The sequence below is a fragment of the Saccostrea cucullata genome, unplaced genomic scaffold, assembly GCF_032062105.1.
Source record: "Saccostrea cucullata isolate Sc308-1 unplaced genomic scaffold, CSIRO_AGI_Scuc_v1 ctg134, whole genome shotgun sequence".
Taxonomy (NCBI): Eukaryota; Metazoa; Mollusca; class Bivalvia; order Ostreida; family Ostreidae; genus Saccostrea; species Saccostrea cuccullata.
In genome coordinates, this window is record NW_026927214.1 from 270,328 (window position 1) to 294,399 (window position 24,072).

Sequence of the window (24,072 nt, forward strand, 5' to 3'; positions counted from 1 at the left end):
TGTTAAACATATACATGTACATACTTAATGATATGAAATGGTATGGAAGCTGAAAGTGTATGTTATCTTTGATCCATCAAAAATCCATTTCTTAAAAAAAATGTATAAATGTTTAAAACTTTCGTAATAATAAAATAAATATTTTTTATCTGAATTTCAGAATAATGGCAAACTTATCTGGTGGTGCTAAACCAATGGCTGTAAGTTTATAAATGATATCTAAAAGTAAAAATAATGAATTCTAAAAATAAAAAGAGATTTTTCTAGTTATTCAATGTGCAAATTTTGTATGTTGTTTAAGTAGGAAAAAACCTACATTAATCGGAAGTAGATTCATTATTAATTGATTTCTATTTTTATTTCTGATGTTCATTGGATTTATATTAGGTAAGCTTAAAGCCCGAGATAATAAGCACCGCCTTCAGATTTACCTGGTCTGTATCCCCCTGTCAATCAAATAAATTAAGGTCCATCATTGGGTACGTGAAACTGATTGACATTTGGCTACTAGTCCCTGTGTATATCTCTTTCACCTTGTTTGACACGCGTGGCCACCATCAAATTAACTTTCGGTCTTCTGATGTTTAGCGCTAAATTACCATCTCAATGAGGAAGCCATTTCGGTGCAAACAATTTCAGCTTGATTATAATTGATTAATTATCTGTATTACAAATATGTCATTAAAAAATAATTTTTTATCTCATTGTATTTCAATAAAATAAATCACGATTGTGTATATTTTTACTAGTGAAAATTGCATAGGCGAATGAAATATTGTTTTCAGTCGTAAAAATTAAGAATGATTTTTGTTGTGAGACACGGCGAAAAATTACGATGAAAATAAAGGAGAAAATAAGCTGGTAACACAATGGATAACTAAGGATAAAACAAAATATCTTATAAGTAACAACTTCGCTTGGACAAGTATTAAAGAATTAAAAGTTTCTTTCTTTTCTTTTCCTTTTTATAACCGAGCATTTCTTGCTTCGTGGGTTGTTACCTTCTTTCAAGGTCACAGCTGTTAAAAATAGTTTAGAAAGATATGTTAGCAATAAATTAATATTTTGTTTTAAGTTGTTTAGTCTGATCTAAATTTACTTAAAATACACTCATACTTTTATGTAATTTTAACTTTACAAAACCATCGTTATCATCGCAATTTTTTCACAATAGGATACAGAATGTACATTTGCTAAAAATAGGACCACGCGACTTTTTATACAAACGGCAAGTAACTGTTACTATTTGATCATGATCGAAGCTCTAATTAATTGTTACTATATTTACGATAATTAATTATGAATAGTTTTTAAGATTTTGAAAGGGATAGACAAGGATGAGTATTTTTTTTTACAACGAACTCAAGTCGTAACTGCTGTACATGTGACGTACAACAAACCGTAGATTTTTTTTTTTTTTTTTTACAAAAGTTGGCCTGCGAGATTTCTGCTTGTAAGTCTGAAATTACGAAATTTTACAATTATCATTAATTATTATTGAAATTTTTTATTTACGATGTCAAATTCTACTAATTTTATGATGAACAGTAGGCCACCAAGCTGTACAGGTAATACCCATGGACTTCCTGTGTATACTGTTTGTGTATAGGCATTAGCGCTTCCCACGGTCTGCACGACCGTCAATGTCTCGGGGTGCCACGCGTGTAAAATTTAGTCCCTCCCCTTACCTGAGAAAACCGTACGGTTAAAAATCTCGGCCTTTAAGGGAGAAATGTTTCAGGATTTTTCTTTTGCAGTTAATGTTTGGGAGAAATCATGTCAGAATTCTTTCTTTTTGTAGACCAGTACATCAGCTGTATCTAGGAAATTCTCCGACAGTGTTCTGGTGCATAGCGTAAAGAAAGTAACCCCTTATCTCAACTTTGATGACGTTCCTCTGGTCCCAGAGCTGAAGGAGGTAGGATTGTTGATGACTTCAGTTAACTGAGTGTCTGCAGGCACTGTGTGTAACATGCCAACATGCAGTAAAGTTCTTAAATTTTTCATAATTGATTACATTGATTTTTCTAACACCATTGTGAAGCTTTAAATCAGTGCAGCTCCTGTATAAATGCGAGTGTAAGCATACATTTGATTTACAAAAAGATAAAGAGAAAAAGCAAGCACGAATTAAAGTCTTAATGATATTATCCATAACAAAGAAGTGCATTTGTAGAAGTAATATATTTATAGAAACTGAAGTCACCAGTTGTTTTTTTCTCTCTCCAGATTCTGAAGAGCTTTGAGTTTCCTGCTCCGATGTTTATCCAGGCCTATGGCTGGCCGGCAATTTTAAAGTTGAACCACGTTGTAGGAGTATCCCCCGTTAATACGGGGAAGACCTTCACCTACCTGTGTCCTCTCCTGAGTGAGCTTCTCCACCCTCTGTCTTATAAAGAGCTGGCCATCGGCAACGGGGTAAGGAAAGACACGCAATATATGTAGTAGGATTGTAGCATAGCATATTGGGAGGGTTTGACCACTACCGGTAATTTTTAGCTCTTCAACCATAATTGTTTTGGGTGTTTTCATAAATAAGGATAAAATACATAACATGAAAAAAACATGAAAAAATTGTTTTTGAAAAGTTTTAATTTAGTTCAAGTTGTTTTTTAAAACTGTGGAAGTTGGGGGTGAAAGGGGAGATGCATATGGAAACAAGATGTGTTTGTGGAACACTGAATGACGATAGGGATGAATGACCATATATGTATGGATGATATGGTCTAAGACCGTCTCTATGTTTTTTTTGTAGCCCCTTGCGTTAGTACTGGTGTCCTCGTGGAAGAAGGCCCAGTCTGTGTATGATGTCACAACCGGACTCCTGAGGGATCACAGTCGACCCCGCCCACTGGTCATCTACGGAGGAGGATGTGAACACAATCAATACGTAAGTCTGCCTGATTGTCTGCTAGTAATCATCATTGATATACAGAAATGTTTAGCAGAATTAACTTGTTAGAGATACCAAAGGTGCTGTTCAAATCAAGACATTTCTTCTTTTCATTATCAGGTTCCATTGATGAATGGTTGTGAGATTTTGATTGCCACACCTCCTTGTCTTGTCCGCATGATCAATCGCAGATACACAGATCTCCAGCGACTCTGTCACCTGGTCAGTAACCGTCCAATCAGAATCACTCACACAGAAGTCATTGGGAATTGGTTTTACAAATGTTGGTACATTCAGTATGATAAAGCACTTAATACATGTAACGTCTTTACAGGTTGTGGATGATGCTGATTTACTGCTGAGGGAATACTCCAAGGAGGTAAAGATAACCAATCATTATCTTTATCGTTAGTTTATGTTTGTGAACATTATCTACATTGATAGGACCTTGTTTGCCCAATGATGAAAATCACTCTATGAGACAAAAAAAGCATGAGCCTGTGACACGGTGCATTGGGAAATATATGGTTATAATTAAAATTTTCTATGAAATGTTTTCTTTGTTCAAGTTTTCCATCATTTTGATGTAATTAATGTCAATACCCTATATCTCCTGCCTGTACGATGTCCAGTGTTAATGCCTGTCTGTGATGGTGATTATGAGAGCTGAGGGCATGACTACAAGGACTGCCTATTTTAAGTGATGAAATTAACATCAGCTATAACTTCATTGGAAATATCAATAGACTTTGATTGGTCTGTGATTTGATGGTGTTTTATTGATCTGTGTTAGTACTTGATCAGTGTATGTTGTTTCTATGATAGTGTTTGATTGGTCTGTGTTAAGAGTCTGATTTATCAATGATGTTTATTTGACGGAGTTTGATTGGTTTGGCTGATGTTTTCTCAGGTTCAGGAAATCATGGATTCGTTTGCTGAGGCCCGCAAAGAGAACATCCATAAGGCGGTGCCCTATCAGATCATCACCATGGGTACCCAGTGGACGCCCGCGGTCCACAGCTTCACCCAGGCGTACATGCCAGACCCCTCCATTATCATAACATCAAGATTTGAGGCGGCTATTTATGGAAAAGTCGTACAGGTACAAAAATGTGAATTTCTTAGAATCAGATAGAGATTCAAGTTAACTAAACCGAAAAAAGCTTAATTTGTTCTTTTAACAGCTTTCTATTGTATACATGATCAAACTATATTTGTATTTATAGCATGTTGAAATGTGCCCCAGTTCTCAGAGATGTACCAGACTTTTAGAAGTTTTAGATACCATCTTAAGCAATGGCGTGAAGGTCGTCATATTCACAACCACGGTCAATGATGTATATTTCCTGATCAAGGTAAGCCGCAGGGTCAGGGATTAGATCCTGTTTATTTTCTCTCTTATGAAAAACATCATAAACATTATATATATATCCATCTATCCACACATTTCATTTAATATGAGCTTTTATCGCTTAATCACTATTGTATGATGTTTACTGACTGTCTTATTCCAGCTGCTGAAAAGTCATTCCCTGTGCTGCCTGAAAATCCACCACCAGATGGAGAGCTATGAGCTTGAAATGGCTGTCCATGACTGGAAGTCGGGCTCAGAGAAGGATGGTCCTAAACTTCTAGGTAAGCCAGTAATTAAAAGGTCACAGGTGTTACAAGATCAAACATTACGGATCAGCAGGGGATGCTGACTCCTCTCTGGCACCTGATCTCACCTCTGATGATTTAGTGGTCCTTGTTTGCTCTGCTCCTATTTTGTATTGTTTAGTGGACTTTTAAGCTTGAATACTGTTCATTATCTCTATATATTTCTGCTATTAAAAATTCTCCATTTATTATATCTTCTGAAGAAACAGGTGACTTTAAATTAATATTCATGAATATACATCATCTGGAAAGTAAAAAATACGATTGTGTTTTTCAGTGTGTACAGACGAGTGTATCAATGATATAATGATAGACGATGCTAACGCTGTGATACATTACGACATGCCGGCGGAGTCTAAGTCCAGGTTTGGGAATCGTCTCTTGTGTCTGAGGAAGTACTACGCTCAGTACACAGGACTGGAGGAGGTATTGTACAACAGCAGGGTCATTCTCTGTTTTTAACACAAATAAAAATAGGTCATTACCTGTGTGACACCTGTTAATGTTATGTTTATTTGTGTAGGAGGAGAGAGGACAGAATGTTACACCTGTATCTTTTATCCTGCTGACTGAACAGAGTACGGGTCAGGCTCGCTCGGTCCGAGATCTACTGAGACGACTCAAACTCCCTATACCTAGGGAGCTCACAGCCCTCCTAGCTGGCATGAAACAGGTATTCCTCTTCCTCTTTAACATCCTAGTGAGAACAATAGCAGTTTGGTCAATAAGCAAGTTATCTAGACTGCAATATTTAATTAAATGAATTCAAAACCGTGTCTCTTAAAATTCAGTACACAGTACTGTAAAATCACATATTTTCGTGGGGTCAAATTTTTATGGTTTGAGGAAAATCTCTTGGTTTGTGGGGATTTGATTTCATGGATCAAGAATTAATGGGTACTTATGTATGTAACATTTTATATTTTGTGGTGGACATGAATTTGTGGGTCTCATCATACCGCGAAAATCCACGAAAATTAAACCCCCACAAAAATTTGTGATTTCACAGAAATTAAATCGCCAGTCCAGATTATTTTTGCCAAGTAGGTGAAAGGTCAGATGGTCTGAATTTTTTTTGTTTTATGGAGAATAGTGCACATACTAAACAGCATAAAATTATATCTCTAAAATGTCAAATGAGATTTCAATATTGGCACATTGAACTACTTTGAAAAGTACGTTGTATGTCAAATATCAAGTTCAAGGGTCACAAGGTCATTGATCATGGTTATTAAGAAAAGCCAAAGCCTGAACAATATATATGTATGTGCAAAATATCAAATCCATACCTTTGACAGTTCTCAAGATATAGGTTGTGACAGAAAGACAGATGTTGGGTTAATTCCTCCCTTAGTGAAGCACTGCTCTGTGAGTGACACATCAATAAAATAGATGAAGTCCGTAGGGCATTTTCTGTATCGATTTCTACATTTCCTGGACATTTACAGTTTTCATAGTTTTTCACAAAGTTGGATAATATTAATTCATGTTCAACAGAAGGTGTGTTTGTAACTTGACATTTATTATACCCCCGCAAACGAAGTTTAGGGGGGTATATTGGAATCACCATGTCCATCTGTCCGTCTGTCTGTCGACAAGATTTTGTCCGGACCGTTTCTCAGAAACTATTGGATGGATTTGTCTGAAAATTTATACACTTATTATTCACCATATGAAGGTGTGCACCTGGGATTTTCATCATGATTGGATGATTTTTCTGCATTTTACAGGCATTTTTTCTTTTTTCTTTTGTGATTTTGTTTGGCTCATAACTAGAAAACTATTAGACTTACAATCATCAAACTTGGACAATTTATGCATCTTGGGTAGACGGTGTGTCACGACCTATTTCAAGGTCACTGTGACCTTTAATTTAAGTGATTTTTTAAAAAAAAAAACAGTCTTTAAAATTTTAAATTTCATAATCCTAAAAAATGTTAAAATTAGGGATGTCAAATCAGTCAATTTTTAATACTCGGTTACTCGGACGTTTTTCCGATCGAGTACCCGGGTACTTGGTAAAAGTGTAAATAAATATGAACAAGTAAATTGATGAATGTAAAACATTGTAAACACTTGTAGAAATAAAACCACATGCTCTGATAGGAGGTTACTTCGTGCCCGACGAAATTTAATACAACATTTATTTAAGTTCAATTTATTTATCAGATAAACACAAGAAATAAAATCGTAAGTGGTTCATGGTGTTTTTGTTAAAAAAAAAATCTACTCCGTAATTGTAATGTAACTCTTTGTTGCATTTGACGTCAAGGTACATTGTATATATCACTCGTACAGTTTGACTTGAACTTGACCAAGTTCTAACAGAGCCGATTTACGATTTTCGTATACTTTTCGATCCTAGATTTTATAGTATCACGGGACGGTATTTTGTAGTTTGGTGCAATGATGGACATCATTTTTTAAGCCTTTGCCGTCAACTATTTGTACATGTATTGGCATGTAATGAAACACAACCATATCAACAGTTGCCCGTGTAATATCATTTGTCTCTATTCCCGAGAAATTACGGCTTCTCGGAGATTTGACAAAATTATCTAATTTATTTAATTATAACAGACCTTAAAAGATGTTCAGTGAAAACAAATAGTTAAAGAAAATCAAAAAATAAGGGTAGAAGACAGCCGAAGGTGAGAAAAGTCTGGTAACAGGTGCTTGGTCACGATAATTACTGTATAAACACTGCCACAGGCGATAACGGTCATTTAGAGGAGTAGGAAACCCTAATTACTGTATGTACAAGTGCAATGAGTATTTTACCTTTTAAAACAGATTGTTTAATTCATTAATAAATAAGCTTAGAAATATTCAAAAATATACATCCGAGTAACCGAGTACCGATTTTAGTATTCGATACTCGGACGTTCGATCGAGTACCCGGTTAACCGGGTACTCGTTGACATCCCTAGTTAAAATATAGTTGTATCCTTATTACAAAATGCTAAATGAAGTAAAAACTTACTTTTTCATCATATACTTTACAGCAGATTCTGTAACAAATGTTAATGATTTGAGAGGAATTCAGTTTGTCCCATGGGCATAATTATCAAGCACTGGTCAAGGAGAATTTTTGATAGCAGAAATGTGCATGTCAAATTAGAGAGAATAAATGAGTTCATTGTCAGGAGTTAACTGGCAAGAGCATCTCTAGATCTGATCTGATGCAGTGTAATCTTAATTTATCTCTTGGGAGTTGGGCAAAAAGAAATGGCCTTAGGCCAAAAAAAATTAATTAATTGTTTCTCAGGCCAAAAAATTCAAAATTCAATGCGGCAGGCAGGCTTTTTTTTTTTTTTTTTTTTTTTTTGGGAAGCAGGTTTTACACCTGTTTTTGCAAGTCATTTGTGCAGTAAAATGATAATATCTACTAATTCTTAAGTTTTGTTCTCTGAAATTAGTTATAATATGTATTCAAATTTAAATAATGTTATTCCAAACATTTATTTAAAAGTTAACTCATAAAATACTTTAGATTTAGAGGAAATACATTGTTTTTCTAATAAAAACGTCTTTCTTTGCATTTATGAAAAGGGGAATAACTTTTCTTTTTCAACTTGGAAAAATAGAAAATTGAGTTATTTCCCTTTCCAATATGTCAATAAAATTGATCAATGCGGCCTTTTTTGAACTGATGCGGCGGTGCCTGAGAAACTATTGGTTAATTTTTTTTGGCCTTATAGTTGCTTGTGTTAATTAAGAGTTCTTGATGGCTGTAGTTCAGATAAAGATCTTTCAATTGGTGTAATGTAATTAAAACAGATTGATGTTTTAGTGTATGGTTGAAACTGAATTAGTATTGTATAATATAATTAAAATTAATTATACATGTGTTCATTGAAAAAAAAAAATTACATTTCAATTTTTATATATTTGCAACAAATTGCAGTCATGTCTCACTTAGAATTTTATAGTCTAAAGAATAATTAATTTTTGATTTTTGTTTATTAGACTGTAGCATTTCTATTATTTCATAAAATATGCAATAAACAATTTAAAGCTGCAGATGGATATTTGTTAAGCTCTAACACAGCCAGTTTAATTAGAATTATATATGATGTATTATTTGTTTTAATTAATCCCTACACTGTAAGTCTTTTAGAGATGTATGTACAATATTTTAAACATAATAAGAAATGGAAATTAGATCATTGAAATCTGTGTCAATCTGTTAATCAAGGTTACTTGATTTTCTTGCACCCTAACCAATTTATGATTATTGAACAATATTTGATGGGCGTATCATGCTGTGGCGGGGCACTTTATTAGACAATAGTGAACACCTCTTACTAGATCCATAAAATATTTCTGAATTGGCACCTACTCTGAAAAACCCAGCGGGGGTATTTGTCCCTATTGGACAGTTCTAGTTTTTTATTTGCAGCAACAAGAAGAAGACAAGGAGAAGGGTCTGTGTAGTTACCTCAAGGCTTATGGATCTTGTAGGTCAGTATCCTACTTCAACTAAAATTGGTTCTGTGTATTTCAAGATAGGGAGGAGATCATAGAATTTTAAATTGAAAATTCAAAAAGTGATATTATAATTGCTTTACAAATATTGGTGTTTACTAAAGTATTGTCATTGAATTCCTGAAATTGTGCATGTAATAATGCTACAGAAAAATACTGACCCTATAATAGTTCTGATAAGTGAGTGGAGTTGTTAGCTCAATTGGTAGAACACTGGACTCTCATGTCAGAGGCCCCCGGTTCAATCCTCGATAGAGGCGATACATTTTTCAGATAAAAGACGTAGTTCAGTCTTTAGGGTTTGCCCAATGATGAAAACTAAAGAATGAGACAAAGACCAAGGGCTGTGAGAACTAATGATGGAAAATATATGTGAAGTCATTTAAACCAAATCTCTTGTAATAAATGTTTCTAATTAAAAAGAATTAAAAAAGTTACTTCCATAAATCTTCCAGCCTGCTGGTCTCCAGCATTGAGGTCAGTCTATGATGGTGATTATGAGAGCTGAGGGCAAATTATATACTTATTTTAACTACAAAGAGAAAGTTTATTTCATTTTTATTTCTTTCATTCTGCCCAACTTTTTACATGTACATCTTGTGAAAAAAGAAAAGAATTTCTTTTATCACTTGATTCCCATTGACAGGTTTCAGACCAGGTGTCCCAATCGACACATTATCTTACCTGATGTAGACAAGCCCTGCTGTGACCTTTTGACCTCAGGTGAAATCAAGGTAAGGAAACGGATTATTTTTAGCTTCAGGTAACTTTAAGAATTTTTTTATATTTCTATATCTGAAAAGCTTTGAACTTTTCTCGTGTATCTATTTAGTTGTCCATATAAGATAATAAAATATTACATTGCTTTTGATTCAGATTCGTGTCACCGACGTCGTGAATGCCTCCTGTTACTATGCTCGAGTGTTAGAGCATCGAGAACGAGACGGACCATTCTCTGACCTTTCCAGCACCGCTCTGTCCATTACGTTTGAGATAGAAAACTGGTTCTCTTCAGAAAGTAATCGTGTCAGGCTTGGTATGAAAATTAATTTTATGTAGTATGTTAGTAAACTGGTTCGTAAAATGAAACTCATTTTATCAGTTATGTTTAGATTATGATAGATCAGAAAAATATATGGAAAGGAAAACATCTTTTAAAACATTGACTTTGTATTATTAAGGTCTTCCGTTTCCAACGGAAGACCTTCTACTGATTCTGTTGGATTCTGTTGGAAGATTATTAAGGTCTTCCGTTTCTAACGGAAGACCTTCTACTGATTCTGTTGGTCAAGATTATTATTCTTTTTTTTCTTCTGCTTCCTAGACCGCAACTTTGAGGCCTCATATCTCGCTCATTTCTCAACGGATTTCGCTCAAATTTTCAGACGTTATAGACGTTAATAAACTCTATCAGAATGATGTCTAAAATTTCAAAAAGCCACTTCCGGTTTTGAGTTATTTCCCTTTAAAGGAAAATTTATAGGCTTTCGTTTCCAGACAAAGGCTCAGAGATGGCTAAAGCTGGAGCAGAATTTCTACTGATTTTAGATAATAGAAGGATTGAAGTTGTGCACATCGGTTTTTGTTTTTCGGTTTCTGTATTCAAAATGGCGCTATATAGGGGTCAAAAATTAGAACGCTTAAAAGAACCAAAAATTACTCATATTTTTCTTTTTATCTTCTAAACTAAAAATATTTTGTTAAAATATATAGAACACAATTTGTGCAGAATTAAAAGATCTTTCAAATGATATGTCGGTTTTTGAAAAAGGGCTGACCCCTAAATTAAGGGACCTAGAGGGGCCAAAATTTTTTTGGCACACAAGATACACTAAGATACAAAAAGTATTGAGAATTTGTTATGCATCAAAGAAGCAAAGTTGTTCAAAATATCAAGCTTTATCTACAAAGGGGGTCGCACACAAGTGACTACACTAAGATACGACGTCACATCCGTGTTGCCGTGGTTACTAAAAGTAGAAATTTCTGTGAAAATGCATATTTTTGCCGTTTTTGACAGGTTTTGGGGTAACATGTCTCACTAGAAGCTTAAATATTAATTTTCCGTCCGTCGTCGTCACTTCTGGTCAAACCGGAAGTACCAAAGAATGGCTTAATTTTGCTATACTTAACATAGATTTGGAGGATTAACCAATTTTTAGACTTCATTACTCTTTTTTTTAAAATAAAAGTTACTTCCGGTCAAACAAGACGGAAGACCTACTCGTTGCTTTGCAACGAGCTCGGCTCTAGTTATTCTTTTTTTTTTCTTCTACTTCCTAGACGCCAACTTTGAGGCCTCATATCTCACTTATTTATCAACGGATTTGGCTAAAATTTCCAGACATTATAGACATTATTAAACTCTATCAGAATGTTATCTAACATTTCAAAAATTCACTTCCGCTTTTGAGTTATTTCCCTTTAAACGAAAATTTATAAGCTTTCGTTTCCGGATAAAGGCTCAGAGACCACAAAAGCTGGAGCAGAATTTTTACTGATTTTAGGTAACAGAAGGATTGAAGTTGTGCACATCAGTTTTTGTTTTTCGATTTCTGTATTCACAATGGCGCTTTATAGGGGTCAAAAATTAGAATGCCTAAAAGAGCGAAAATTTACACATATTTTCCTTTTTATCTTGAAAACTAAAAATATTTTGTTAAGACATAATGAACAAAAGTTGTGCATAATTGCAAGGGCTTTCATATAATAATATTCACAAGGGGCTGGCCCCTATAATTAGGGATATGTCATTTTTTAGCTTCTTAAGGACCTTGAAAGGTTTTGCTTTATAACTCAAAAACGGTAAATATTACGAAATGACTATCGATTATAAAGTTGTGCTTTAACATCTTACTGATCTCATGATATTGTTATTATGTTCGAGTCTTGTTTTAAATGAGCTGGTGCATGACCTATATATGCACAGGTAATTCTTTTCACTCAGCTCGTAAACGAGAGCTCCTCATGCGTGTAACCAAAGCAAGCTTACTATAAATAATAAACATGGCTACATTGGATTCTTATATTCTTCAGAATAAAGTTCTTGAAGTGTTTGTGCTTTTTTCCTTCCAAATTATCATGTTTATTCACCGACAACTTTCCCTTTTATGTCATTTTTTTTAAAAATCGTATAAACCAAGTCTACTAAAAAGGGAAAAAAATATAATCTTTTCTTCTTATCACATAAAAACAAACAATATAGTGAGAAAATAAAACATAACTAAAAAGCACAAATACTATTCACAGCCATTAAGTGCACGGATTTAACATTCACCTCGTTTGTTTACAATTATATAACGCGCCTCCCTCGATAGCGGCGGGGCAAAGTCATACACAAAATATAAACAACCACACACACAGAATAGTTAAATTAATTCTTGATAAAATTGTTCCTTTTTATACTATCTCTGCCCCACGAAAATATTATGTTGTTCGAGTCTTACGTATGGTAGGAAAGAAAGCTAGATCCGTATTCACCGTAAACAAGGCTCCGTTCTCATTTTGATATTGAAGAATAATTGAAATAAACTTGCCGTAAGTAATAAATATTTTACAACGCTGTATCATATCTTTTTTTTTTTTAAATTAGGTTTTAAACATGTTCTTTGTTTCCCGTTCAGAGTATTCGATGGTATCATTTTCCTTTTATTAATAAATATCTTTCCAACTCCAAGAGAAGAGTTGTAGAAAAAAGTACGAGTATCTTTTATTCGTTTGAATATAAACACAAACAATTTGAATGGAAACAATATACGCCTGGATTTCATAAAAAAAAACTTTTAAGAGTCAAATAATACACAATTATTTACTGTGCGATTCTCATATTCACCTGGAACCCAGATTCATTACGTAATCTATCTTTCGATTACACGCGGCCGAGAAATTCTAAAGCGACACACCGCGGTGAACCATTGACCCCGCAGTCATAGGCAAAATAATTGGCATATTCAAACCATTCTACAACAGTAAACAAATATTATTTTCTCTAAGAAAATTAAATCTTTCAAAAATATCTTAAAATGTTTTAGGTTTGACTTTAGTATAAAACGCTGGGGCATTTATTTTACATGTACATTAATCAGTCTTCAATTTTTAAATATTCGTTAGCTCCATGTGTAATTTGACGATTCATAGCACAAGGACTGGCGATCTTCAGTTACTTTACCTTAACCAATATTTATTAAAATGCACAAGCTTTGCTCTTTTCACACACAAATAAATCCGTTTTCAACACAAGTTTTCCGAAACACATTTTTTTTTCATCACAGATATTAACCATGGCTATACCAATTTTAAACTTTTAAAAGGAATCTTCCGAATTGTAAGGATAGAATTATAGTCAATGAAATGGATTAAACATCGATAAGTAACACCGGCACATGTAAACTTCATAAGTGACTTCTGTGCTGCACACTGTCTATTAATTTATATCATGTAATTACACGCTTTTACAACATGAATTAAACTGTTAAAATCATAACCGGCACCAAAGTCAAACCATTTGTATCGTTTACTGTATATAACTCAGAAATGATGAACTTATATCTTGCACAAATTACTTTCCTTGGTTTAAAAATACGCGTACGAGAGAAAGCGAGTGAGAGGCATTTTATTCAAGTACATTCATGTTTTTACCAGCGAGTCCCTGTATCAAGTATTGTCTAATTTTTATTCTATTACACATAATCTCCCTTTCCTATTTAAATTTAATTTATTTGATGATTTTATTCAACTTCAAGCACAATATCATTATGTAGACAGTAGTACTAAAATGAAGTCCATGCATGGATGCTACTGTACATCGGGAATTTTCTTTAATCATTTATCCATGCATTCCTCCTTCAAGGGAAATAATTATAAATAAATTGATTGAATAACGTGTATAAAACCATGTGGTTTCGGTTTGTCAGCGTGTTTTAGATCATGATCAGCAAATCACAACTCCTCGGGTCTTCCTGTCTAACAGAATAATAACCTCGAATGTATAAGGGATACATCAAGACATCCCCATGCTCCTCACCCCCCTTTTACCCAAACTTAGAAATAAATGAGGAAAGATATTTTATTTGTGGACTTTTGACTTTAATTTTATTGAAAGTAAAGCTAGCTATTACCTAAAATACGTCTCATGGAAGGGACTTTCAACCCCGTCTATCTTTCATAAATGGAAACTCCATGTTGTTTGAATATTAATATCCGGTGATGTTTTAAAATACCTCAATGTTGTTTTTCTGACCTGTGACAAAATGGAACGAGATAATGCAAATTTCAAACATCTTCATTGGCCAATGACAGAAAAGTTGTAAAATTCCTGTCAGGGTTATGAACTTCTAATCACTAAAAGGTGTTTGTCTTGACACAGAGCCAAGGTTATTCTCTTAAGATCAAGGTCACTGACAGAAGAAATATTTTCTTTACTACGCCATGAAGTAGTAAATGAAAATCATTGGAGGCTTTTACTTGAAACATAGATTTCTTATGATTGGAGGTTTTGTCATGACTCTGATCAAATGTCTTTCTGGCAAATCAAGGTCACTGACAAAGAAAAAAATGTTTAAGCATAACTTTGTAATTAAAATTCACTGGAGGCTCATGCTGAGAAGAAAGGTTGTTGAAAAGTGCAGTGACCTTGACCCAAGGTCTGTACTTCCTGTCCACAGCTCCAACGGAAGACCTACTCGTTGCTTTGCAACGAGCTCGGCTCTAGTGGTATTTACTGATCTCAATCCAGTTAAATTGACAGTATAAACTACTAACAGTATAAACTACTAACAGTTTAAACAACTAACAGTATAAACAACTAACAGTATAAACTACTAACAGTATAAACTACTTACAGGGAATGTGTGTGCAGGTGATGTGTGTGCGATAGAAGACGACCACGCGTTCTTCAGGTAGGTGGTATCACACTGAGTCGCCAGTATAAAGAGTTACTTACTTTGTTTTATTCTGGCTGATATTTATGAAGTTTTTTAAAAGGAATAGATGAAAGCTCTGGAGATTTACAAATTACTGAGCATAGTTCCTCTGTTTTATTGATCTTCTATCTGATTGATTTTCAGAGTGCAGATCCAGGATATCAAGGGGAGTAACTCTCCTGGCTCCAAGACCATGCAAGCACAGGTGGGTGGTATATACATGTAATAATTCACATGTTACAGATTTGTGTGACCATTGGCAGAAATTTGGTTTACAAATATAGAGACTTGTGAGTGTCTTATTTAAGAGCAAAGAAGTACCATTATATTCATCAATTCACATGTAAATCGACAACTCCTTTATTATATGGCTAAAATATTTTCTTTTTGCTTATTTTTATTTTTGAAATAAATATAGATCTACTAAATTTCATCAATATTGTATGATAAACATTACAGGTGTTTTTTGTTGATGAGGGTCGAGTGAAAGACGTCTCCATGTTCAAACTTTATGAACTCCCGCCACACTTAAAATCATATCCATTCCAGGTTTGTAAAAACTGTGACATTCAACCGAGTTTCTTATACTTTAATCATGTGTAGATGTAGATTGCCAGGAATGAGCAGAAGGCCTTTTCTCATTTCACAATTTAAAAAGTAAAAATCATTATTGAAAAGGGATGTAACACATATTTTAGTTTGTCTAACTTGATAACACTTGATAGCGTTAAACTGTCAGAAATGTATGTACTCTGTTTGAGATTTGTCTGCATATTAGTATTGTCAGTATTTATAATTTGTTTGTATCTCTTTTATAGACTGTTGAAGTCTACCTGTGCAGGTTGAGGCCGATAGACAGAGATGAAAACTGGACCTCCAATGTAAGTCTTCATCAATGTTAGCTCAGAGACTGTTTTCTGTAATTGATGTGAGCATTGTGACTGAGCTCACTCAGTGTCACCTCTGATGTATAACTGAAATATGGCCAATTTCGGCTTTAAGTAATATCCAATCAAACCTTGTCATTTCAGGCTGACCAGTATGTCCATGGAATCTTAAAAGACAAAGTTCTCTATGGCAGAATTGTACTGAGGTTTGAGCTTTTGTGATGATAATTGAATTCTTTTCCACATGTAATACTATAAAAATATGTTCACAGATGATTTTGTATGCCTTGAGCCCACTGCACACTTCATAGATTTTGAGTAGTCCACTTATTGATTGTTTTGGTGAATTTCAGCATTGGAAACACCATCTGGCTGGATCCTTTGGTAGAGCGACAACGTCTGAGAGAAAATAAGGGGTTCATAAACAAGATGTACGTCAGATCGGAGCTCTTGAAAAATGGATATGCTGTGGAAAATGAAGAGGTATTTTAATTTGTAAATCTCAAAGAAATAAAAAAATCTAAAGGAACTATGCATTTAACAGAGAATTCTGGAGTTGCCGAAATTTACGTTTTTAGTTCAGTATTATGGGATTTTCATATAATTTTTAAATTGACTGTTTTTCAGCATGTTGAGAACTTGTACAAACTATGTGAAGGTCTACTACCCATCCCTACTCTACACGACACAGGGGATAAGTAAGTGCCTACAAAGTCTCTCTAGAAACTTTATATCTAAAAAATAAGTTATATATGGTGTTTAATTTGTTGACCCCCAGCCTCCTTAAAAAAATCTCCCTAAAAAAACCCATAAATGATTGAGGTCTATTTGATTGTAGTATGGAGTTATCCGTGGAGACAGACTTGCTGCCCGAGGATGAAGAATTCCACACCGTCTATGTGTCTGCCTGTGAAGATCCTGGTCTCTTCTTTATACAGCGATGTCAGTTTGTCAAACAGTGAGTAGAGTAATGTACACTGTGTTCACACTGTCTGTCTATCAAGGTGTAAAGATTTCTATCTCTTGTTCATACAGTTTGTCGAGTATATATATATACTAATAAGCAGTGTTCATAAAGTGAATTCAAAATGTGTTATTTGTAATAAACAAAAATCATAAACAGAATGTGCTGTACATATAATAAAATTACAATAAAAGCCAGAAACTGTTCACAAATTAGTACAGTGGACCTTCAGATATCCGGACGTCAGATATCCGGATGCTTCAGTATCCGGACGATCTTTCATCGGAACGGAATTTTTTAATGTTATTTTTTCTTGTTTAACTGGTGATTCAGGTATCCGGACGCTTCACATATCCGGACAAATTGACTGGGAACCAAAGCGTCCGGATAAATGAGGCTCCACTGTACAAGAAAATTTGTTCTGATTTCTCATTACTTATATTTTGTGGGAAAAACCATTTTATTTCTAGTTGGAAACTTCAGCTTCCTCCAATGAATATGCACCAACCCTTATTTCAAAAGTTCTTTTCATCTGAAGGATGATCATACATAGCCTATATTTTATTGATCTATTTATAGAATGGATGCCATGATAGATGCTATCAATGACAGACTACAAAGGTCAGAGGTGACAGCGATGAAGGTCACATCCTGTCAGGTGGGGACAATCTGTCTGGGAAAATACACCCAGGACGACACCTGGTATCGTGTCAGAATTGTCGAGGTCAGTAGAACACTTTACTTTCAGTTTCTGTTTTACTCAGTATCAAAAACAAAACCAGAATATTTGCAGCAAAGCAGAAAAGATCTCGGAAAATTAAATCCTAGTGAATGAAGTAATGCTAAAAATGAAGACATTAAAAATAAAAATGTCATTGAGCGTACCTTTGATTTGTAATATTAAAATTTCATGATATTGTTTTGTATTTCAGTGTAATGTGGGTAACGAGCTGATATTATTAAATATTATATTTCAGTGTGTAGATAACGGAGACTATAAGGTGATGTTTTGTGATCAGGGGGATTATGAAGTCCTGCCCATCAGCCGACTTCATCCATTTCCTCAAGAATATTCTGAGATCCCTATGTTGGCTATTGAGTGTGAACTGGCTCATGTTCAACCCAGAGGTAAGTACATGTATATCTCTGTATAGTAGATTCCTTTATGAGAATTAAGTAAAATAGGGTTATAATGATAGAAAAATTGTGAGAAAGTAATGAGTATGTGAATTGTGACTAAATGTACATAAATTATAAAACACATCAAATTATAAATTATATAACACATAAGAGGAGAGGACATTATTCTTATAAAGATCAGGGACGTGAGTATTTTGTTATTTCAGGTGAGAGCTGGGATGACAGCGTTGGTGATGCATTGTGGGATATGACTCATACTGTGGCAGGAGGCAATAAAAAGTTGATGGCCAAGGTACTTAATTATTTCCAAATTAAATATTCAAAAAATCTTTTTATTAAGGGTACGCCTCCAGTAGATTAAAATCTTGCTCTGTTTGTAGGTGATAGGGATGAAGGATTCTTTATTTACCGGTGTACACAGGTATATTGTGGAATTGTGGGATACGTACACAGCCAACGACATCAATCTGGCCCAGGAACTAGTCTGGTCAGGGCTGGCATCTCCCAAGGAGGGATCCAACCTTCAGGTATGTCTAAATATATAACTGGTCTGTCAGCTCTGGTACAAGGATCTACAAGTGCTCTACATTTTACATACCGCAGTTCTACAAAATCACACTTTGTATGTAAATGGGGCTTCATTGGCATGATAAAATACAATTTTTAGAAAATAAAAATTGATATTTTATAAAATTGCTTGTTTGCTATTTGTACTAATGTATAATAAGTCTGTCATAGTCTGTTCTGTAAAAGTGATTACAAAAAATGCAAATATATACATGTAAAAGAGTTAAAATAATTCTCTGTTTTCAGGAGATGTTCCAGAAGCCTCCGATGATAAATTTCCAGGTTTACAGGAATCCTGTACAGATGGTGATGGATCTGTGTGCCTGTCTGTACTGGAGAAAGGTAACTCCCTCTCTGTCGTAGAAATGTCAGTGGTTTGATGAAGAGTTTAGGTCAAAGTCAGTAATACAGGAACATTCTCATTAATCAGTGCATACAAGTTATAAAAAAAATTTATAAAATATCATTGAAAAATGAATTTTATTTCAGGATCAGAAACGAAAAATTCCCCCAGCTCTGGAAATTTTTGATATTGTAACCAAGGCAGTTAATCGGTAAGTTTTAAAGAGAGAATATTAATCTCATTCTCATCACAGCACTCAAATACATCGTTAATTTGTTATACTTGTTTATGTCTGCAGTAGTCCTTTGGATCTTGTGGGTTATCGAGGGTTAGCTGCCATCATTAAGTTGATTGGTCGACTGACAGATGACACCGCCCACAAATGTCTGCTAGAAAGTCTCCTGATAGCTGCAGAAAACAATGACAGGTATTAGAAATAATGTAATTTTCTCTGTCACTATAGTCAGAAAAAGGTGGCTATCACCCTAAATTAATTGTATACCTTAGGGGTTTCCTTTGTCTGAATACTGTAGTTATAAACATTTTTCTCTCCCATGCAGACTTGCAGAAGAAATCATCAACCAAGATGGAGACCACAGTGTTATCCAGTGTTTAGATCAGGTAATTATAGTAAGCATAGATTTAGAACATTCTAATACATGTGTTGTAAATAAATACTGTATTCCCCTGCAAATGAAGTTCAGGGATTGTATAGGAATTGCCATGTCTGTTTGTCTGTGTTCTACTTTTGTTATAATCATAGAAAGCTCGAACTTGAAAAAGAGAATGTTTATGGCCAGAAAGTATGTCTCAATTGACTTTGACTGAATGTCATACCAGCAAGTTTGAAGGCTAAAAATTCATATCAGAGCTATAACGTTGTAATGATGAATCTTTGGAAGCTCATACTTGAAAAAAGATTGTTAATGACCTTAGATTGTGACATAACCTTGACTTGTGCCCTTGTGGCAACTTCAAGGTCATTGACATAATACTGTTAAGTAAAGGTCTTTAATTTTCTAATGGTAAAACATTGATTGTCCAAATTTCACTGAAAGATGACATAAGCAGAGAATGTGTTAAAAAACCATTGTCTTTTTAGCAAGTTCAAGGTCAAACTTACAAACGCTTTAAATTGCAGTTGGAGGTTTTGTTTTGTGGGCTCTATCAAAGTATTATGTATTTTTAGCTCACCTCAACGAAGTTGGGGGGAGCTTATGTGATACCCTCGGCGTCGGCGTCGGTGTCGGCGTCCCAGGTTAAGGTTAAGTTTTTTGGAGCAGTTTTCTTTTTAATTACTTCTGTGTCCTATACTGATTAGACATGCATGGAAGATGGTTTTAGTGTGTTTTATTGTACCAGACAAAGTTTCAGATGCTGCAATTTCAGCAAAGGAATTACCAGGTTAATGTTTTTGGAGCAGGTTAACATTTTTGGTGCAGTTTTCGGTGTGGGTTTCATTTCCAAGTAACTATAAGCCCTATGTTGACCAAACTTGCATGGATGATACATCTAAGGATGCATACTACCGGGCTTGCTTCGGATGCTGAATCTGACCTACATTTTCCGGTTGAGTGACCAGGTTAAAGTTTTCAGTGTAGGTTTCATTTCCAAGTAACTATAAGCCCTATGTTGACCAAACTTGCATGGATGATACAAAGGATGCATACTGTGCTTCGGATGCTGAATCTGACCTACATTTTCCAGTTGAGTGAACAGGTTAAAGTTTTTGGTGCAGGTTTCATTTGCAAGTAACTATAAGCCCTATGTTGACCAAACTTGCATGGATGATACATCTAAGGATGCATACTAGATGCTGAATCTGACCTACATTTTCCAGTTGAGTGAACAGGTAAAGTTTTTGATGCAGGTTTCATTTCCAAGTAACTATAAGCCCTATGTTGACCAAACTTTCATGGATGATACATCTAAGGATGCATACTACCGGGCTTGCTTCGGATGCTGAATCTGACCTACATTTTCCAGTTGAGCGAACAGGTTAATGTTTTTGGTGCAGGTTTCATTTGCAAGTAACTTTAAGCCCTATGTTGACCAAACTTGCATGGAATATGATACATCTAAGGATGCACACTACCAGGCTTGCTTCAGATGCTGAATCTGACCTACATTTTCCGGTTGAGTGAATAGTTAAAAGTTTTTGGTGCAGGTTTCATTTCCAAGGAACTAAGTTCTTTAATGACCAGTCTTGGATAGATGATACATCTAAGGATGCATACTTCTAGGCTTGCTTCGGATGCTGAATCTGACTTACTTTTTGTGGATGAGTGAAAATTTTAGTTTTGATGCATGTTTCATTTCCAATAAACTATGAGCCGTATAATGAGCAAACTTGCATGGATGATACATCTAAGGATGCACACTAATGGACTTGCTTCGGATGCTGAATTGGACAAGATAATAGACAAGGTAAAAGTTATGGTTGCAGGTCTATTACCAAAAACTATAAGGCTTATATAACATTGTATAAACCAAACTTGCACAAATGCTGCATCAAGAGATGAAAACTCTCAATCTTGCTTCAGATGCTGGATTTTCATTACATTTTCATGAAGAAGAAGTAGTTTAAATTTTTTATGTAGGTCTATTTCAAAGTATGATCAAAATTGCTTTTAAAAATATTTTCATCTTTGGAATGTATACTTTTTGTTGGTTAATTGTGTGACTTTGCCTTACTTAAAGACAACATTCGTTGAGGTGAGCTCTGTAATCTCTGATTACCTATGTTTTTAACATTTCAAAGTATTAGATTCTTTTCTTTGATTAAATGTGAAACTATTCATTTCAGAAAAGCCGTCCAAAAATCCAAACTCAGGCTCTAGAGGCCATACACAGACTAATCAACTGTAATAACAGGTGTGTGTAATGTCATCATATGTAATAACAAGTATGTGTAGTCTCATAAAAGGTTCATTAGATGTAAAAGCTGGTATGTTTCATGTCATCGGATGTGTATAAATTCGTAAGATGTAATAGATATTGTCAACATCTTGAATGTAAAGTTTTGTATTATTTTCAAAATAAATGTAATTGTTTGAATATGATGTATAATTTATTTTCTCCTCAGGTTTGTGAAGGCCTTCAGTGATGCCTCGGTCCTTGAGTGCCTGTGTGAGATTCTGGAGGTGACAGAGGAACCAGAGGTGCTCCCAATTATTTAAATTAGGAAATTATTGATAATTCTGGTGTTATTTTTATACTAAAAGGAAAAGAATTGATTCATAATTTAAAAGGACAGTCAATTATATGTGTAAGACAGCAATTAGGTCTGTTTCCAGCATAGGCAGCAAGAAAACCAAACATGGTTCTGTAAATGAAGAACATTGTGGGATGTTTTTAAATTTTTCTGATTGATGTTAAACTCTTCTAGTGAATTAGTCCTATACTGATCAATGTATTGTCTGTTTGGCAGATTCTTTATGGAACAGGGCGAGCTTTGAATATAATCTGTAATCAGTCAAAAAGGTAAGGAATCACAAAGGATGCAGTACTATTTTTGAATTCATATTATCTTTGACCTTGTTATTACCTGTTATTTAAAATTTACTTGTGTTTGCTTGTTTTAGGAAATAGTTACTAGCACTTTTTTAAATATTATTTTGCATGCATATAAGAAGTTGTAATTAGTTCATATATGTATTTGATATCTAACATACCTTTGATAGTGTTTAATTTCCCATTGTTATGCAAGTTTTGTCACATAAACAAAATTAGAATTCCATGTTTGGGGGCAGTTTGTAAAATTTGAAATAAGAAAACACAATATTGCATTACAGATGGGGAGTAGTATTTGAGTACTAACAAATATATGATTATTAGACCCGTGACCTTTGCATGTGCTTTTTGGTGTCTTAATAAGAATAAATATTCCCACTAGCTCAAGTTACCTGTGTTGATACCTTGGTGATGGCAACTATGCAGAATAAACTTTTGACATCTGGTTAAAAAAAATTATATCTTTAATATTTATTATGCATGTATCATTGTTTTAAGGTTAAAATTAAATCCATGGATAATTTAATTTGTTTGAGATGAATAGATTAGGACCTAACAGAAAATCAGACGCAGTGTTAAATGTATGGTTTGAATGAATTTTAAAGAATTTGATTCTCAAACAAATTCACAAATGCCATTAGCTACCTTTTGCCGTCATAAAATTTGCATTGACGGTCATTTACCTAAAAAAAAATTATAAAATAGAGATCTTAAATTGAAATTTTTACGTAGAATTAAAAAAGTCAACTACTGTGCCTGCCAATTTTTACTTTATAATAAATATAGGAAAAAGAAAATATTGAAAATGTTTACATTTCTCTGCAACAAATCTTGTATTTGTTTTAACCGAAATGGGAAATAAAGAATGTGTCTCTTAGTTATTTGTGTACATAAAATGACCTTTCAAGTGAAAAAAATATAAAAACTTGCTTATCATTTAGAAGCATTTCAATCTCATGTGTATTTTGATACAATTTTAACAGGTTGAGTTTAAATTTATCAAATTGGATAAATTGATTGGCAAATCCATATTTGATTGTCATAATCCCTAAAATTATACATGTAGTTGATCATATCATGGGTAGTTGGATTTATAGGATAAAAGACTGGGTGATTAATTAATGTTATCTTTTTTGCTTCATTGTTAGATGTTGTTTAGGCTCCTTGTTTTAGTTTATCTCCTGTAGAAGGGTATTGTGATGATGATTGTGTTTCTACAAGGAATTGATTTTGTGGCTTCTCTGTAACATCTCTTCGCTAGTGATAACCCCCCTTCTTACTTTAAGGTGTAGTAATGGGGTCCACTGTTTGGTGTACACTTAACCAAGTCATGGCAAAATTTTCATCCTAAACCAAAGCATCAAATCACAAACTCATCCTCACTTCTGAACTCTCCTTTCTGATGGATTGTTTTCTGTGAATTTAGTATGAGCCAAAAACGGGAAAGCCGTGTACGTCTTCCTGGACTTCTAGATTCAGTCAACAGCTATAAAACACAATCATGTTCACAACTTCCTGTTACTGCGAAAAAGTGGTAAGTGTGAACGCTGACAAGAGATAGGTTTTACTGTTCAGTAGAGAATCGTAGTAAGATAGGTTTCACTGTCAGTAGAGAATCATAAAAAAGTAGTTTGTCCTTCATCTGGGTTGACAAGGAGCTTTAGGGCATTATAGAATTTGATCACATGACCGACTTC

The 24,072-nt window shown here is 34.3% G+C and overlaps 1 protein-coding gene across 2 annotated transcripts in view; it reads left to right on the forward strand.

Moving 5' to 3' along the window:
• LOC134273751 (uncharacterized) overlaps positions 1 to 24,072 on the forward strand; it is a 44,412-nt gene that overhangs the window by 11,488 nt on the left and 8,852 nt on the right. Inside the window, exons 11-44 of one of the 2 annotated variants that reach the window (XM_062755969.1) lie at positions 161 to 200; positions 1,802 to 1,918; positions 2,230 to 2,418; positions 2,756 to 2,890; positions 3,014 to 3,115; positions 3,228 to 3,272; positions 3,804 to 3,995; positions 4,120 to 4,248; positions 4,408 to 4,528; positions 4,830 to 4,978; positions 5,076 to 5,225; positions 8,955 to 9,016; positions 9,687 to 9,774; positions 9,917 to 10,076; positions 14,883 to 14,937; positions 15,106 to 15,166; positions 15,421 to 15,510; positions 15,780 to 15,842; positions 15,993 to 16,054; positions 16,202 to 16,331; positions 16,476 to 16,546; positions 16,687 to 16,806; positions 17,392 to 17,536; positions 17,790 to 17,940; positions 18,159 to 18,244; positions 18,333 to 18,479; positions 18,766 to 18,861; positions 19,009 to 19,073; positions 19,161 to 19,289; positions 19,423 to 19,483; positions 21,669 to 21,736; positions 21,948 to 22,023; positions 22,293 to 22,345; positions 23,802 to 23,909. In XM_062755969.1, coding sequence (XP_062611953.1) covers positions 161 to 200; positions 1,802 to 1,918; positions 2,230 to 2,418; positions 2,756 to 2,890; positions 3,014 to 3,115; positions 3,228 to 3,272; positions 3,804 to 3,995; positions 4,120 to 4,248; positions 4,408 to 4,528; positions 4,830 to 4,978; positions 5,076 to 5,225; positions 8,955 to 9,016; positions 9,687 to 9,774; positions 9,917 to 10,076; positions 14,883 to 14,937; positions 15,106 to 15,166; positions 15,421 to 15,510; positions 15,780 to 15,842; positions 15,993 to 16,054; positions 16,202 to 16,331; positions 16,476 to 16,546; positions 16,687 to 16,806; positions 17,392 to 17,536; positions 17,790 to 17,940; positions 18,159 to 18,244; positions 18,333 to 18,479; positions 18,766 to 18,861; positions 19,009 to 19,073; positions 19,161 to 19,289; positions 19,423 to 19,483; positions 21,669 to 21,736; positions 21,948 to 22,023; positions 22,293 to 22,345; positions 23,802 to 23,909 — 3,516 coding nt within the window. The remainder of the gene's footprint in view (positions 1 to 160; positions 201 to 1,801; positions 1,919 to 2,229; positions 2,419 to 2,755; positions 2,891 to 3,013; positions 3,116 to 3,227; positions 3,273 to 3,803; positions 3,996 to 4,119; positions 4,249 to 4,407; positions 4,529 to 4,829; positions 4,979 to 5,075; positions 5,226 to 8,954; positions 9,017 to 9,686; positions 9,775 to 9,916; positions 10,077 to 14,882; positions 14,938 to 15,105; positions 15,167 to 15,420; positions 15,511 to 15,779; positions 15,843 to 15,992; positions 16,055 to 16,201; positions 16,332 to 16,475; positions 16,547 to 16,686; positions 16,807 to 17,391; positions 17,537 to 17,789; positions 17,941 to 18,158; positions 18,245 to 18,332; positions 18,480 to 18,765; positions 18,862 to 19,008; positions 19,074 to 19,160; positions 19,290 to 19,422; positions 19,484 to 21,668; positions 21,737 to 21,947; positions 22,024 to 22,292; positions 22,346 to 23,801; positions 23,910 to 24,072) is intronic. The other variant, XM_062755970.1, reaches the window with a different exon arrangement.